This window comes from Dreissena polymorpha, unplaced genomic scaffold (assembly GCF_020536995.1).
Source record: "Dreissena polymorpha isolate Duluth1 unplaced genomic scaffold, UMN_Dpol_1.0 chrUn045, whole genome shotgun sequence".
Lineage (NCBI taxonomy): Eukaryota > Metazoa > Mollusca > Bivalvia > Myida > Dreissenidae > Dreissena > Dreissena polymorpha.
Window position 1 is genome coordinate 65001 of NW_026273359.1, and position 19192 is coordinate 84192.

A 19192-nucleotide genomic window follows, 5' to 3' on the forward strand; every position below is an offset into this window, starting at 1 on the left:
TGGGCATGCACATAAACAGGTCAAAACTTATATCTTTTGCGCACATTGTGTTTCTTTACAGGGGTTACCTCAACGCTGTCATTTGTTATTTGTCTTTTTATTCAAACGATATTATTGCATTTTTAAATTTGCCACATTAAGAATGCCCCAAGTTAATTGCCTGGTTAAACACCTTTCTATATTACTTAGGGGATTATTAAAACGGGGATCAAACTCGGAACCCTCGACCATAAGAGGTACACCATATGAGTCGCGTTCTTGGAAAATAGGGTTTAATACATGTGCGGTAATAGTTATTATCATCATCATCATTCTTAAACAATTTTTATTTTCAAGGGCAGTATTTTACTTATTTTAACTTAACGAATACAATTTTCAATATATTCTCATCTTAATTCGCATATTTACTATTTAGTGACCGAAATCTTGCGCCTGGATCACAGAGTTACGTCGTGTATCTAGTAATGTCTGATTCGTGATATATTCAACTTCAAATTAATGAATGATTTCCGCTGGCAAGACTTTGTTGCATGTAGTTTGTAATCGTATAATTGTGAAACATCAGTTATTTGTTAAGGCAATTACAGATAATACATCGTGAAATAAATATAACATCATTTATTTTTAATGGCAATAATAAATAAAAATAATAACATAAGTATAATGTAAATTCCTCAGGATCTTTAACGGAATCGTTTATTTTCAGTAAAAGGAGTTTTAAAATTTACAGTCAAAAGCAGCTTTAAATATCCTAGAAATAAACTCTTAACAACGATTTAATCAGCTATGGTTACAATTTGTAAATTGCTATACACCGTGTGTTTAGCGTTATATATGGCCTTCATTTCATTATATTGCGTTTATACCGGATATAGCTCCTTCCTCAATACGATGAGAAATATTGTAACTTGGGAACAATGAGTACCTCATGTGAGAAACTGTTCGCAGTTCAAGCTTTTTTTCCGTTCATGCGCGGATTAGTCAGTTTTATAGCCGGAAGTGCGCGAACACTGATGCGAATGTTATACAAAGATATATCATCATTATCATCATCATCATCATCATCACCACCACCACCACCCATAAGCACGATCACCACCACCATCATCATCATTATCATCATAATCATCATAATCATTATCATCAAAATCATCATCATCATCACCATAATCATCATCATCATCAGCAGCAGCAGCAGCAGCAGCATTATCATCAGCATCAGCAACATAAGTATCAGCATCAGGATCGGGATCATCATCTCTATTATCATCATCATCATCATCATCATCGTAAGCAGCAGCAGCAGCAGCATCATCATAACATCATCATCATCATCATCATCATCATCATCTAGTTGCAATAATACAACTCCAAGCTATTGACCCTCCGGGTCGCTGGGAGTTGCAACTGCTTACGGCCTTTTCCATAGAAAGTCGCCTAGAATCCAGGCGGCAGTTTCATCGGTAATATGAGCCACATAAACTATTTTCTGTCATAAATAAACACAAATAGATCATAAATATATGCATAATGTTCAAAGTAAACAACTTACATGATTTGGTGTGCTCACAAAAGGATGATTTTAATACAAGTTTCAAACGTGTCAACCGTTAATGCAAATGTCTACTTTTTGACATATGGAAAACACCGAGGTATTCCGAATTTGAAAAATAGTTTCGTGTTATGAGCCTAAAGACAAATTAAAGGAACTTAAAGCGCGCGGTGTTTTTACGCCAACATGTACCAATAAACCTATGCTTTTATTCGAACATACAACTTATGTATTTTTGTTTATAATTCTTTTTATTATTATTTAATATTTAAAAAAATGAACGATTTTTTACCTTTTAATTAATACTAACTTAACGTGAGTATATGAAAAGCGGCCAGAAAAGAGACTTTTGAACAAACAAAAAGTAAAGACGCCCCGTAAGGCTTATTATAATATAACGACAACAACAACAACAGAACAGCAACATTTATAAGCCGTAAATCATACAATTGCCTTTAAGCCATAGTCAAATTTCAAAATAACACACGTGTAATGCATGTATGGTAAGAATTGTGAAAGTTAGGAATTGATAGAAGTTTATAAAATAAAATCACTGATAACATAAGTTGTTTGACTTTAAATGGATAACAAAGAATTCACTTGGTAACATAAGTATTAGTACATGTATCATCACTTTTACATTGATATTGATTGTATGTCGATCTGAAAAAGAACAAGATGTAAGATTTATATTTTAAATTGGAACAGTATGGCCACGTTATCGACACATAATTAAATAAATTAATCAACGAATAAATACACATTTCTCTGTATCCAACGAATTATTGCTCTGTACCCAATGAATGCATCTATAACTTTATATTAAATTCGATAAATGAAGAGACTTCGATAATCACATAGGTTCATGTATTCAAATGTACCAAATCAACCGGGGACCCTCGTCGCTCTGGATTCCGTACTATCTAGATCAGACCAACACGTTTCGTCAATCTATGTACAGAAAGCTCGACGAGTTGGTCACATTGAGTGGGTAATACTTGTCCAAGTACTTACCCCCAACCCAAATGCTACAGTCGCCACCACGATCTTAACACTTCCATCCCCGGAAAACTCGTTGAGGATTCGTACCTTGGAAAAGTCTGTGGTCGAAGCATGGAACATCTCTACCACACGATGTTCCACAGATCTGTCCCCATCAACATACGCCTGATCACCTAATTTGCTTACAAGCCACGACCAGATGTTGTACACCGATTTGTACGACCTACACATACAGTGGTTTTCATAAATGTTCATTATTCGTGTATTGTAAAGCGTTTTTGATGATGATAATAAACACTAAATATAAAGAATTAATATTTATTTGTACATGCACTATATGCAATATATTGGGGTATTTTTACCTGCAAAATATAATCGTTTTATCAAGCTTGGTTGACGCCGACTTTATCCAATCCAACAACCAGGAAAGCTCCTCCTCATACTCCTCCGACGCCGACTCTTTACAAACTAATCCGATGTTAGGCTTGATACGAGAAATCTTTAAGGGACATAACGCATTGCTTCGCGAACAATTTCGATGCAATACTCTTTCAGCAATTTCACGTTTTACGCAATAACGCGCACCGCTGAACATATCATTAAACACAATACGAACCAAAGCACCCTAATGACGTTGACTACTGTAGAATCTCCATAAAGAACATTACATGCATTTTGTACTCACCTATCAGGTATAATGCATATGGACAAGGTGTTTTCTCTGAGGAAGAGATACTTCCGAATATCGTCCTCATCTGCTTATGTAGCTGTTGCCCTCACAGCCAGCATTGGAACAGACACCAGACTCATAACTTCGCCAATGAGACGGAACTCTGGTCGAAAATCACCGCCCCTTCAACGTAATTGAATAAAACACATACTAGCGCAATATAATATACACGCGAATGTATTTTACAGGTTGGGTATGTATTCAATAAACATATTTATTTCTTAAATCACGCACACGAACGAGATACAAGTGCTCACTTTGATTATAGCAAAGTTTTTAATGGTTTCAGATTGGAAGTGTGCGGCAACGCTAATGAACAATATTAAACTTTTAGTAAAATAAATATTCCTTAAGTTGCGTTGAGAATATAACTTCAGAATATAAGCACTTAATGTTTTTTTCTGATTGGCAAGCTTAATGGAACTATTTACAAGCATATTAGCATCATATATTGCTAAAATATTACCACTCTGATATGCAATGGGCCTCTTCGACAGCAAAAAAATATTCCTCAGAAAGAAATACTTGTCTCCACTCCTTTATTCTTAACGCCTCCGGAGTAATAAAAATCAAAGTTGGGTTAACGGATAATACATCTGAAATATAAACAGAACAAAGCTCTTTGTATGTACATAAAATAAAATATATTATCATAATGTACAAGATGCGTTAAACTACCTTTACCGTTTATTTTACTGGTACTTATGTCCGGATACAAACACGAATATATCCCACAAACTCTCAATCTTCTTTCCAGATATCTCATGAGGCTAATCAATGGAGAGACGACAACGGCAACGTGGTGAAAACCGGATTTCTGAGGTATAATTTATGCAAACTTAATCAATTTGTGTATGTACGCTCGCGTAAATTCACAAAATCAACTTGGTACTGGCGCTATTGATTATGATGATGGTGGTGGTGGTTATGATGATGATGATGATGATGATGATGATGATGATGATGATGATGATGATGATGATGATGATGATGATGATGATGATGATGATGATGATGATGATGATGATGATGATGATGATGATGATGATGATGATGATGATGATGATGATGATGAAGAGGAGGAGGAGGAGGAGGAGGAGGAGGACGACGACGACGACGAAGACGACGACGACGACGACGACGATGACGACGACGACGACGACGATAATGATGATGATGATGATGATGATGATGCTGATGATGATGATGCTGATGCTGCTGATGATGATGATGATGATGATGATGATGATGATGATGATGATGATGATGATGATGATGTTGACTTGATATTACGTTGTGGCGACAAAAGAAAGCGTACGAGAATCTTTCAAGTAAGTAAATACATGTAATGACATCATAAAGTTCGTCATCCTCAAGCCTTGTCCATGGTCCTCCTGAAACATCTGTTTATCGAACGTATACGTCCTACATTCTGATATAGTAATCATGCATTAAGCCCTGTTTACACATAGCGAGACTAAAGTGCATAGATCATCAGGACATACATGCGACTTCAATAATATTATATCTGTAATACTTTAAAGTTGTTCAAATATCAACATAAGCAGTTGAATTTTTTATCAAAAAAGTAGTATTGGAAAATGCAAAGTTTACGTAATACAATCTGTTTTTGTTTCCTAAACGTTAATATATGTAACATTTCCAGTTATGTGATACATTTTTAATATTTGTGTTCTATCATTTGCATTCTTGGAAATATTTTAAACGCAGGCAATCTCGTTTTGTCTCTCTGATGTTGTGTTTCGTTAAGGCCAGTCGTTGTTTCATATATTATTAGCACGAGAAACCAAGTCAAAAAGCGAAACTGCAAAGCGAAATTCCGATGCGCAATCACGAAATAAATATCGCAATTTGGCATCGTAATTCCGTGAACTCGCTTCGTGTTTTGAGTGCATTCCTTTATCTGTTTTAAGAGTGACAATTCGGAAAAAAAAGCTGCGGTATCACCAATAATACGTATATTTTTCTTGTGATTATTTTCAACTGATCATGGAAGCAAAACATATTTTATGAAACAATACATGGTGATTAAGCTCCATACAAACGCTTTGGTGAGTAGAGCAACATCCAGTACAAGTTTAATTTGTTCATGCTAGTTAGCACAATGAGTGACAAAATATCTTCGTGTTTTATGTTGAGAATTTTTATATAGACTTACACTGACCCTATCATGGGGATATTTGCTTCATCATGCTGTACGCGGTCTTTAAAAATGTCTAGTTATGCATATTTTAAATGTTGAAAATGGCAGCCGTTTAGGTAAAACGTGAATTTAAGTTAGAAAAATACCTTCAGAGTTATATTATAGTTTGTCGCTATTGGAATTCTGAGATATTCGAATCAATGTATGCAGCGATATTTGCATATAAATTTTTATGACTTTTTCAAAGGGCGTAACCGGAAAAGATCACACATATATTTTAGTATTATGCAGTGTCAAATTTAGTTAATTTCATTATTTTTGGCTATTGTTTTTTACTACTTAACGCGTAATGTGTTGTCTTACAATCAATATAAACTTTAAAATAGTTTAGAATAAAGAGTATATTACGAAAGCTTCTTTGGGATCTTAAATTAGTCCGACTCGTGTCCGAAATTCTACAAATCGGCTGATAAATTCAAGTACACAAAGAAACCAACCGTGTATTTTATCCCATTTTTAAACCGACATTGACGGTATAACACCTCATGGAATAAACTAGCCCACCTTGTTGAAGATACATGTCGCGTGCACGGGCTACATTTTATTCTACCACTGAATGATTTTTTATAACAAATCTCGAGAGTCGAGAACACTTTAGCTTTAAAATTATACGACCTTCAACCTTTAGATCTAGTCAAGGGACATAATTTTTCGCCATCCGTATAATGAATCAGCTGATAATAATGACATACTTATTGCGTCATTTTCCAAATATATGTGATCACATCTTTTTGTGTACACGAAACTAGAATGCGATATCTGGGAATAAAACATTGAAGGCGCGCATGTTTTCTTGTAAATTTATTCTGGAAGTAATTATGAAAAAGTGCATATTATATGGACTACTTACCTCGGATGGAACCGGTGAGACAAAGGATTAAGAGCTACATGTAGATCTAGCTTATTCTTGTTAAATTGATTTTCAGAATGTTCGTGCCTATTTGGATGTGAAATTGTGTGTGTAGAACATATTGATGGGTGTGTATTTTGGTTCAGTAGTCTATTCGAATTGTTTTTCGTTTGGATGAAGTAAACGTAAGGGTATTTTCTTTTATTATTAAACTTTGTCTTTGTTATTTTATCAAAGAAAGTCTATTCAGTAAGAATAACCCGTTTGCAACAAGTGTTTCAAAGTTGAATATAATTATGACGGATTATCTTGTGTTGGGTCACAAACTACAGGATGTGAAGGCAAGAGCTAGACGCCATCAAAATCTGCAGCGTCCATGAAAGAATAAGGCGCGTATAGTTTTTTTGATAATTTATGTTTAGAACGACTCTGTGTCATAGTGTGTAAATCAACATTTACATGTATGTTGACATCGACATCATTTTGTCAGGAGCAATCGCCGCCGTATTGGATTTTAATCATTTTCTTTCGAAAATTAAATAAGTTATATTAAAGTAAAATCTTATTTTTGCGGTCGTAATGTGTTACAATTTGCATGCTGCGTAAAATTGAATCAAGGTAAATGGTGACATTTTTTCTCGTTTTACAGTTTTTGTGTGAACTTGTTTAAGACTATTTTGCGTACCAGAACAAATACATTCAATATCATTACGCATGGTTACATTCGTTAGATTTTAAGCGCTTTAAAGAATGAATTAAAAATTGTGTTAAGGTTATTAGATCTTTTTATGTTAAATGTCACGTTGAAAAAAATCAAATGGGATAAATATAATACTAGGTTAGCGTTGAATGCAGAGAAGTTTATGTTGCTCAGCTTGATCACCGGCGCTCCCGGCGTTCTAAGCCTCGCAACATAAACTTCTCTGTATTCAACGCTTACATAGTATTCTCTATCTCTCCACTTCCTAATCACCATCATCATCAGCAGCAACAGATGTTGTGTTATGAACATGTGTGTGTCTAAATCGATATTTAATTCATCATCGACAACAACATCATCTACACTATCCTGATACTAATGTCGTCGTAATCATGAGCTCCATCATCATCATCATAGCTATCATTACAAATGTTTATCATCAACATCAGTTATCATCATCAGTCTCCCTAATAACTATAGTTTTAATGTCCGTCATTTTCATCTCTAGCCTATACAACAATTACAACGACAAATATTTGTTTGGTGAAATCAAGCGCCAAACACGAGTTTACAAACATCGTGCTCTTTAAGTTATTTCGATTAGTGAGTTTGCATTACATTTTTTTCCGGTACCAAAATGTTATGTCGCTGATGAACTTAACGTGCTGAGATTAAAGAAATAATGAGCCTTTTAATTCACAAAGCATCATTAAATTTAATTATGCAAAGTCACGTGTTTTAATGCCGCGTATAGATTGGATACAAGTGATAGGGAGTTTGAGGAGTTGTATGACGTTGTTGAATGAAATACACTGTAGAACCATGCACGACACCATTTTTAATATAAATATACACACACGTCCTTAACTTTAAATTCACATCTGAACATCTTATTAAATTGAATAATGTAATGCATCCATGCCAAAGATTAAAGATTGAACATATACACATATACACGCAATTTTAATGGTTAACAAAACGATTTATGGGTGCTCCATATCACGGCACAATATCAGTTGCTATGTATAAAATTTTCGAGGTAATCATGGTTTAGGAACGATACTGAAAATACTCCCTACAAAAAGAGAATATGTGCTTATTTTCTAATGCTACACGTTTGTCATGGTGGGAACTCCGTTCGGTAATTTCTTGACTTTGTTGTACGAGTAGAAGTTGGCGTAGGAGGCCGCCATGTTGCGCCCGTACACGTGCGTCTTGTAGAGCAGGTGGTCAAACACGAGCATGTCACGAGTCTCCATCCTGTGCCACGTGACACTGAGTTGACTGCAGCACTCGGAACCCTGAAATGCACATTCCAAAACTTTGAAGTTTGTATGTAATAGGGCAAAGGAGGAGCAACGGACATCGTATATTCAGTACACTATTTTAATTCAACGCAGCGTCGCTGTGATTATATTTCCATAGTTCTTATAGAATGTGGGCCGTAGACGTACGATAAACAGAAAGACAGATTACTATATCAGAATGTGGGATGTATACGAACGATGAACAGAAAGACAGATTATTATATAGAATGTGGGACGTATACGTTCGATAAACAGAAAGACATATTACTATATCAGAATTTGGGACGTATATGTTCGATAAACAGAAAGACAGATTACTATATCAGGATGTGGGACGTAGACGTTCGATAAACAGAAAGACAGATTACTATAACAGGATGTGGGACGTAGACGTTCGATAAACAAAACGACACATTACTATATCAGGATGTGGGATATATACGTTCGATAAACAGAAAGACATATTATTATATAGAATGTGGGACGTATACGTTCGATAAACAGAAAGACAGATTACTATATCAGAATGTAGGACGTATACGTTCGATAAACAGAAAGACAGATTACTATATCAGGTGTAGGACGTAGACGTTCGATTAACAGAAAGACATATTACTATAACAGGATGTGGGACGTAGAAGTTCGAAAAACAGAAAGACAGAGTACTATATCAGGATGTGGGACGTATACGCTCGATGAACAGAAAGACAGATTACTATATCAGACTTGGCACGAAGACAATAATGGTTTATTCAGTTTTAAGCCTTGCCTCTTATTCTCAATAAATATTCACACCGGATGCCTCATTGGGACATAAACGGTGTTCGCCCATTTAAGATGCCCACATTCAGCCGAATTTCCCTTCACAAAAATTGCACATTTTTCCTCCACATAAAAAACGAACTTTGAAAGCAAAAAAGTGATTTTTTAAGTTTATTTAAATTAATGAAAGCAATTATTTATTTGCACGTATCGCATTTTAAAATCCTGGAATGCATTTACTGAAACAAATAACATATTTTCATATTCGTCGAGGCCATGTTCGCTCAAAAAAGCGTTTTGCTTTTTGAAATTAGTTTTATATAAACCGTGGTTTTAAACTATACACTGCACGTGTCATCTTCTGACATAGTATTTTAGTTTTACCTCAGATTTTTCGAATTCAATTCTTTTAGATAATTCATTGCCATAATTTTACAAATCATCTTTATGTTACAATTAACGTGATTAAAACAATCAAGTGATATAAACAAAGGCCAACTTTTTTTAAACCTTACTTTCGCATCGATTGCCTAGACTTATTTAGGCACTCTCGAATCCGTATCCAGGGCAAAACTGTACTTGAAATTCTGTATGTGATTTTTTTCAAGTAAATCATAAAAAACACACCGGTAAACCCAACGGTTTTCTTACCCCTTTTGGTTTATTCCTAGAATAATAATAAATCCACTGCGGAGGCGGTCCAAGAATGTAGTCGTTTATATTATCCGGCTGCAAAACATTCCCGTTCGAATCTGTCGAGCGAGCTATGTATGTTGACACCGGCTTTCATTGCGCATCTGCCGACCTCTAAATCCTCGAAGCTTCTTTTTTCCTGGCAAGCGCCCTGAAAGGTAAGACACGGGTAAATCAAGTCTCACCGATTCCCATTTTATTCGAAACCGGTAAATTTAATACTTACCGGCCCACTTGTCTTAGAAACTAGATTATAGAGTCTCATTAGTTCCATTAGCTAAGACCAGAAATAATCCACTCAGACGCATAGCGCTCCATGCCCTCGTTCGATTAAACATTTAACATCAATCGCATGTTAAATATCTTTAACATCTAACAATGGTATCCAAATTAGTGCCACACATGGGATAGGGTAAATATTACTGTCATAAACCCAGACACTAACGTTTCGTTAAACATTTTCACAACACACGTATGCTTTATGTTGTGTTAACACATTTTCTGAACGAAATCTTGTATTTGTATACTCTTGATTTGCACGTGTATGCAATATGTCGTCTACTACCTATCCGCCTAATGCGGACGCTTGTGACGTAATGTGGCTACCAAAAAAGAAATCTCAAATGGTTGGAACTCATCCACATCTATGTAACACCTGTCAATGTCTAAACTTCCCCAAGAAGATAAATCACTAGCTTAGTGAACATCAGGATACAAATAAGAATATAAGGGTTAAAATATATTAGTGTGGTTTAACCGTGATCCCTTAGAATTATGTTTTTACGCATATAATTAAACACAATGCACCGTGATATATTGAGTTTTAAATCAAGTTGTTTCTTTCTATAAAAGAACATGGCACATTGTATATTATTCTAATGTGGCCACTTAATGTATGTATATGGCCTGGAATCCTTCGGGTTCACTTATTGCTAACCTGTATTCCTGGTATTTACTGAAATCTGGCCTGGATCTATAACAGTACTGATATCTGACCTGTAATCAAGATTTCAAAAGCATTTTGTCTGATATCAAAGTATTTACTCGTATCTGTGAATCCTAGCATACAGTAATATCTTACCTGGAATCCCTTTTCAACGAGGCGCTTAAGCCCGGATAGGCTGAACACATATCCTGCGCCGTCGCTCATGTAGGGCGAGTCGACGCAGGTGGGCTCCAGCTGGTAACCTAGTAACGACAGAACAAAACACGATCACTCCAGAGCACGTCTTATAAAACTTCTTATGACAAATTTAAGTTACGATGCTAGTTTTACAAAGTATAGTTACTATGTTTCAACCTTTTCGACAAGAGAATAGCAGTCATACTCTTAAATTGGTTTTAAGCGTCCAAGTGCCTTTCATTTAAGTAACATATTGATCATAAATGTATATTTGTTGTGAGATAAAAAGCAGTTGTTATTAAAATTAAAATATATTATTGTTGTAAATTCTGTGATTGTCCGAAAATCTTTGATTGCCGTAAATCTTTAATATTTGATAAGGCCCCAAGACCAGTTTTCTTATGTAAGGTACACTTTTAGATCAAACTTTCCTTGTGGTATCTATTGTTTTCTTAATAAAGGAAATACAATTAAATGAAATTATTGGATTAACAATAAGATATTTGTTTTCAATCTAACATGTTTTATAAAACATATTTCAAGATGTGAATATGTGCTTGATTGCAACTTACTTCGAGAGTTATGCAAATATTGTCCATTTGTGACAATGCTGTTAAAATCATTGATTATATACGTTATGTTACACATGATTAATATGTTTGGTAAAATATAAGAAAGAGAAAATCCACTTTAGACCCAATGGCAAAAAGTGGTCAGCCTTCGACTTCGTCCCAAAAATTTGGGTCTGCCTGGCTAGTCACTACTCTGTAAATGGCCCTCGGTTGGGTTTGTTATTTCTTAATTCATGTGTTGTTTCTCATTTTTATTTAATTTTTATACCATAAATTATTAAATAAGAAAACGTTTGAATCTGCGAATACCCCAATCAGAAGGATTTTACATATGATAGCTATGGTTACCGTTTACCATTATGGGAGGTTATTCCTGGAAGTAGTCTGCACTTACCCAGATACGCAGGTCTTTCCGGATTTAGCCCTTTCAATATAAAGCGCATATTCTCCATGATGACATAGGTGTCATCATCAGCCTTCAAGAACCAATCAAAATGCTCCATTTCCTGCAAGTTCAGCAGCTGTAAAATCTCGCGAGATTTCTCGGTCAGATTGTCGTATCCCTCCGGCGTATCGATAAACATAATATACGTCCCCATAGAAACCGTTTTAAAAGTATTCCCGTTTGCCGTTTTATACTCCTTCCGTTCTTAACCGCCTAAATTGATTTCCACCTTCTGCATAGGTGTCGCTCCGTGCGGCAACGGCGCATGCGTAATTATGCTTTCCTCACCGGATGCGGAAGCGAAGAACACGTGCTTGTTGCATCGAGGTGCCCACGTTGCATTAATGCCGGCCGCCTTGCTAAAGGTACCGGACTTTGTTGTAAAGATCCAACAGAACACTCGCACCTCATCGAATAACTTCCGGGCCACCGTGTCGTCGACGTAAACTATACACAACGGGCAAGTTAAATGATTAATTAAAGATACTTTTTGACAAAAAGTATGCACTTTTCATTTAACCTAACGTCTAAAATGTAAACGTTTAATGAAGCATCGATTTCAGACTCACTATTGCTCAATCTACATATCGAAAAAGGAAAAACGATAGGATAAATTGAAAACCAGATCAATGTTGAACACAGGTAAGTTTATTTTTCTCGGCACTAAAACCTGCGCTTCTCGCCGAGGCATGTATATGTTTTTCTGATACTTACTCAATATCTGCATTCAGCACTTACAGAATGGTCCGAAACCTTCTGAAGTTCGCTGTTGTATGGAGGATATGTCTGCCTAACGACGTATAGGTGATGGGTTTGATCACCGCTGTCGGAGCTGTCCTTAGATCTCCCCCAAAAGACACCAAGTATTGGTTATTTCAATAAAATGGGCTCGATAGCATCCTAATTAGCCTTGTGCTTTCGATGCAATCGAGCTACAATAATGTTAAAACTAAACGAAAAGGTTGAAATTAAACAAGGGTTTATAGTAACTATCGTCGTGAGTGAGAGGTATGTCGTCCACAGGAACATGTTTATGCTGGATCCCGACATCAATGCCAATGGCCAATGACGGTGTTGGAACTACAAAACATAATATAACATCATTATTGGAGCGACACCTGCAAACAATGATCAAATGCCACGTGCGGTCATTGCGCAGTCTGTTCAGAAACTACCCTGTCCGCAAATACGATCACACAACCTCGCCCGATTTTATAGCGGACAAGGTGGTTCTGACCATAATGCGCGGGTGCAATCAGTATAATTGTTAAGCTCTTAAAAACGTAAGGTACCAAAACCTAAGGCAAGGATCGCGTTCATTTATTTTTAAGTTTAACACAATTCCTAAACTTCTTAAAGTATTAAGTTTTGTTTTAGTCAAGTCTTACACAAATTAGTACACCTATAACCTGTTCACATTGCAACCGTCATGACTTTTAATTTTTGTAATAGACATTCCTTGGCTGCAATTTTGAAAGTTCCGTGATCTAAACTGAAAGTACATTTACGTTAATTCAAGTTCTGTACATTTTAACTGAGAACTAACCGTTGAGAAAGTAACAAATGCCTCGGTACTAACCTCTGTTAGAGAAAATGAAGTAAACTCCCATAACGACAATGAATATGAGTAGGAACGAGATGATTGCGTATTTCGAAAGGTTCTTGATAGCGCTCTGCATCCTCAAATCTCGTCTGATGTGAGAATTTATGATATTCAAGATAGCGGACTATTGGAAATATCAAGTTGTTTGCTCTTCTTCTTTTGCTAGCAACTGTTTTGTGCTTTTTAAAACTTAAAAAAAAGATATCTTCTCTGTTTTTTTAGATTAGTGCGATATTCAAAATGAAGACATATGGATTGGCACCGATATCATTTGTTTACGGCTTTTTGAAAAATGTTATGAAATGTTCACTGTTGTGATGGACGGCTAGAAGTTTCGCTGGTTTTCGCGACTGATATTCACATATATTTTTCTGTTTAGTGGTTGACTTTTTCACGCTGATTTAAGATAATCGCGATATTAGAATGCATGATGGATTCGTAATTGTAAAGTTGAAGGTCAACTGCGTATTGTCTTCTGTTGTACTGCCTAAGGTCCCTGTTTTCAGCTAAAATCACAATAACGCCACATTTAAAATCGTTCTTCAAAGTTGAAATTTAACTTACATCAAAATTACACTAGTACTGATGTTACAAACTAAGTTCGTTATGCCGTCGTCGCTTAAATCGTACTTACGTAGCCGCTTTAATCGCACCGACGTTACTTTACACAAAATAAGGGCTTAAAGATTAGAGTTGAAACAAAATACAATAAAACTGATATTTAAGTGAAACAATCGCGTAAACGACGGCTTCAAACGGTGTAATATTATACAATATGTTCAAAATATGTGCGTGTACGGTAAAGGACGATTGTAAAAGACGCATATCAAACTAATGAAAGGTTTAAACCCCTAAATATAAGTCACAGTCTGGTACCTTTATTCATTAACGTAGATAAAGAATCAAACACTTTTGGAACTGAAGAAATTGAAAAAAATAGTTGTAAATCGGTAAACTTCTTTTGAATCGACTTCCACTTTTACTTGTAACTTTAAATTTTTGGTTCCGGATAAACACCGTAAATACAGATGGAAAAAAAATCATACACAAATCGTTCGTTAATTCCGCAGTGTCGCGACCCAGCTTTCTGATCTTACAATATTCCATATAGACGTGAGTGGGAGATATCTGTCACAGAGGTCAAATCTAACGAAACTGATAGCAGAGGGACCACTGGGATCGTGATGATAAGGGCCATATTTATCAAATTTTCTTGAGAGTTAAGTAGATTAATTTTGCATCAATCAAATAACAAAATATTTTCAAAAAAATTATAATTTATCACTTGTGATTTTTTTACAAAAAATGGCATTGAATATGCCGCGTGTCTTGAAAACTTAATTTAACCATTATTGTAATATGAAACAAGTAAGCTAAATTGCTTCAGAAAAATCGGGGTACGATGCTGTTGAACACTTCTTCATTTCATTATAAATTATAATTTTCGCACGGGGTTTCTCCATCTTAGTTCCTGTATTATTACCATAATACGACAATTATAAACTGCGATACATGATTTGAAGAAAAATATAAATGTTAAGCACCAAAATAAGTGATAATTGATAATATAATATAACTATGTGTATTATTATTATTATTATTATTATAATCAATATATTATTATAATAATTATTATTAGTAGTATTATTATTATTAATATTATTATTATTATTATAAAAAATCGTAGTAGTAGTAGAAGTAGTAGTAGTAGTAGTAGTAGTAGTAGTATTAGTAGTAGTAGTAGTAGTAGTAGTAGTAGTAGTAGTAGTAGTAGTAGTAGTAGTAGTAGTAGTAGTAGTATTTATTTATTTTTATTTTCATTATTATTATTTTATTCATTTATTTTATCATTATTATTTTTTTTAATTAGTTTTATCATTATTATTATTATTAATAGTAGTTTTATTATTATTATTATTATTATTATTATTATTATTATTAGTAGTAGTAGTAGTAGTAGTAGTAGTAGTAGTAGTAGTAGTAGTAGTAGTAGTTGTTGTTGTTGTTGTTGTTGTTGTTGTTGTGTTTGTAGTAGTAGTAGAAGTAGTAGTAGTAGTAGTAGTAGTAGTAGTAGTAGTATTGTTATTATTATTATTATTATTATTATTATTATTATTATTATTATTATTCTTCTTCTTATTATTATTATTCTTTATAACTAATGTTAAGGGATTTTCGTTCCGTTCGTACACCATAAACGAACAATTCAACAAAAAACGATTGATATTTCAGTACGATATACGCCCATTTCAGTCAACGTTGCCCGTATACACATTGCAAGTCCTCGCCTTGAGCGAGGTGAAAGAGTCCACAGAACGCAGGCATGTCCTGCTGACACTTGTAATAAAACATATACACGTTCCATGTACTACAATTCCAGCCCGGATAGCGATACGTCACTACATCCGCAAAATATTTGGAACTCCGGTCCTATCCCGCCAATCGGCAAAATATACGCGGACAATTTCTGATATGGAACTTTTAAGGGGGCGTGTCGACTGGAGGTCGAAATTCGCTAAATATAAGCTTTTTTACACGCAAACTGCCGGAGATTGTTCGCTTCCTGATTATGAGTTTAAAATATGTCAGTCCCATGCAAACGTTATGCCGTACAGACGGACACAGTGACTTCTATGTTTTCCCTCCCCCTTTCGGAAAATATAAAAACACAAAAGCGTTCGCAGCACTTTCTGCAATGTCTTGGTCTAAAGAGAATATTAAATATAATATTAAAGTTATATGCTCTCGATAATTCTAGTCAGTTCCATATGCGATTTTATCAATTTCGCTCCTCGTTTATTTGGACAAAAAGCGTCCGAGTGAAGGAGATCTGACGTATCTGACATCGTCCAGATGTTTGGTGCTACGTAACGTGGTTACGTTGGCGTTGTTGCTAGGCACTGACGGCACGTGACCGAGTAACAGCAGTATATTGTCAACGGTATCACAGAGTTGGGTTTCGAACTTCTGCATTCGTCTGAAAAACAACGTGTGTGGTATGAGGGGTTATAATATTTTATCAACAGCAAAACCGTTATTATATTTAAACTCTAATGGATAAACAGTAAAGAACGTTTCCTTTGTTGTTGTACAGTTGTAGTTTTTTGCTTAGTTGAAGATACAATATGAATGTTATTGGAATTTGAAAGCAATATAAACGCAAATGTTCTGATGAATATTGTTAATATTCTCTTATTTATACATAATAAAATGCGACATATGTATATTTAGTATTTTGTTTCTAACAAATTACTTATATGACATCTATGAAACACAGGATTTAATTTATCACAGACTGATATTCACGTTGAAATCTTCAAACACAGCAGAGGGTGCATGTAGAATCAGGTATACTTGTCAGAATGTAATTTCTTGGGTTTTTCAAAAATTACTTTTTTCGTGGACAAGTGAATTAATCGATTTCTGACTATGGAAAAAACGAAGGATTGCGTCGGTCATTTTTGGATGTGTTTGTGTTAAATTCGCGGATCGGTAATAAAAATGAAATCATCGAACGTCCCACCTATAATGATTTGACAGCATGCTGACATGTGGAGACCCATATCTTAAAGCAATAATTTACAAACAGTTCACTTACATTGATAGAACATTCAGCTTCCGGTCAATATTATCCCAATATTCTGATGTCATTTCCGGTTCCGGTTCCGGTGCACTCACACATCCGGTTTCGTCTAACACCGATATGACTGCTGAAAAAGATAAAAACATCAACGCGCTGACTTCAGTATATCAAATGTATAGCTTTAATCATTTTATTGATCCTCGGAATGGGAAAAATGGGCTTAAAATACATGTGTGTAAATTGGCATCCCAGATTAGCCTGTGCAGTTCGCACACGCTTATCAGAGATGACACTTTTCGCTTGTATTGAATTTATTTCTTACAAAAATGCTCTCCTAAACGAAAATCAAGTTTAGTCGGAAAGTGTCGTTCCTGATTAGCCTGTGAAAACTGCACAGTGCTACGAATATGGGAGGACACTTAACGCAAATAAGCATTTAGCCCATTTTTACCAGAACGATACTCATTTAAATGATAGCGAAACCAGGAGATATCCTTACTTAAAACAAGAGAAAAATGTTATTTAACAAGGAGCATCATGCCCATAATTGATTGTAGACAACTTACGTGTAACCTTAATATCAATTAAAGGTAACAAGACTTGTGTGCCACGTTGTGAAAATCTGCGATAAAACTATCATAAAATTATATGATGAACGAAACAAATATGTCCGTTCAATCTGTTGAATGCCGAAAATTGACCTTTGACATATTTGTGCAACATTGACAATGGAGGTAGTCAGACGGGTTTTAGGAGGGACGCGGCTTGTCAAATTGTAAACATGGTTTGTAGGTTATTTTGGTGAAGTTATGATGAATGAACCGCTCACATTACGCACAATCTCTAACCAACACATGCAAACACATACAGCTCGAATTGTGTTAGTTTAATCGATCTTTCCACAAGCGTGTTCGATATATATTGTTAATTTCAACTTCATTAATTTCTATGAAAGGAAACCGCTGAAAGGAATTAATCAAGTCATCGCTGCAGTTATCTCCCTTATATGTTTTAGAAGACCAATACCTACATTTTAAGTCATACTAGATCTGGAAGATTTTCAAGTTTTTACTTTTTTTTTATTTTATAGAAATAAGGCATTTTTTACACAACTGTTTTTCATACTTTTAATTTGTAATATGCAGCCAAAAAGAGCATAACAAATGCAACAAAACAATTGATGGTATGAAGGACCAATACGATCGGTATGGTAATAACTCGGACCGCCCCCACTTAAAAATAAGTATCTTTTTTAGTGTAAAAAGTACATACTTGCTACAAAAATGTATCATGAATACAATCGACGATTTAAGAAACGTGTTTGACTGTGGCAATGTCCCTCGTTTTTTTTTAGATTTCATGGGTAGCAAAAATAAGTTTCTTATAGAATGACCAATTCTTGTCTGACCAGATTAGTTGAGTGTGTTTTACCAAGCCGATTTAAAAATCGTAATTCGTGTAAAAAAACTAAAAAGCTTAGTCTTAATAGTGACAAATGAGACGAATACACATGTCATACGTTCATACGTAGAAGTTGTAATAATCATGTTTAAGAAACGGACTGCCGGACGTACGGAAAAACACAGACAACCCGATGGACAGACATCAATGGTGAATTTAAATAGACTTTGGATGTTAAGTAGGATATATTGGTTGGAAACGTCTTTTGAGCAATATATTTTAATTACTAAGTAGTCATATAGGATTAAATCGATTGGGTAAATCAGGGCCGGTAAAAATGGCGAGAACTCGACAGCAACATTTGTTTTCCAAATGGTGGTTTGACATGTAAAACGTTTGTATTTCCCATACCCGTGGTGTATTTTCTGCGCATGCGCGGAGGTGATGTCTGGTAGATCCGGAGTCTCGAGATATCGGCAGCAGTACACGAAGATGACGAGACTAAAAAATCAAGGTTAATGCTCTCAATAATAGCGTATATTTATAAAATAAACATTAATATTCTTAGAATGAAAAGATTCAAGTAAATTACTGTTGCATTAAGTTGACGCCTCGAACAGCCTTGCAGTAGCTATTATTATTGCT

The 19192-nt window shown here is 35.1% G+C and overlaps 1 protein-coding gene and 1 long non-coding RNA gene across 2 annotated transcripts in view; both read right to left on the reverse strand.

The window, feature by feature from the left end:
- LOC127863834 (uncharacterized) overlaps positions 1–1635 on the reverse strand; it is a 6166-nt gene extending 4531 nt beyond the window's left edge. Inside the window, exon 1 of the long non-coding RNA XR_008041202.1 lies at positions 1553–1635. This is a non-coding gene — a long non-coding RNA (uncharacterized LOC127863834). The remainder of the gene's footprint in view (positions 1–1552) is intronic.
- Positions 1636–9934: 8299 nt separating this feature from the next.
- On the reverse strand, positions 9935–12099 carry LOC127863832 (glycoprotein-N-acetylgalactosamine 3-beta-galactosyltransferase 1-like). Its single transcript, XM_052403489.1, has 4 exons — positions 11910–12099; positions 10902–11008; positions 10758–10816; positions 9935–9971 (listed from the first exon to the last, which is right to left on the reverse strand). The coding sequence occupies exons 1-4, from the start codon at positions 12097–12099 to the stop codon at positions 9935–9937; spliced, it is 393 nt and encodes a 130-aa protein (XP_052259449.1).
- Positions 12100–19192: the final 7093 nt, after the last annotated feature.

Excerpts from the sequence above, each read along its gene's own strand:
- LOC127863832 (XM_052403489.1), bottom strand. The coding sequence starts at position 12,099 with ATGTTTATCGATACGCCGGAGGGATACGACAATCTGACCGAGAAATCT. Across the intron at positions 11,009-11,909 it reads GGAAAGACCTGCGTATCTGG|GTTACCAGCTGGAGCCCACC; the intron begins GTAAGTGCAGAC and ends TGTCGTTACTAG. Across the intron at positions 9,972-10,757 it reads AGTAAATACCAGGAATACAG|GGCGCTTGCCAGGAAAAAAG; the intron begins GTTAGCAATAAG and ends CTTACCTTTCAG.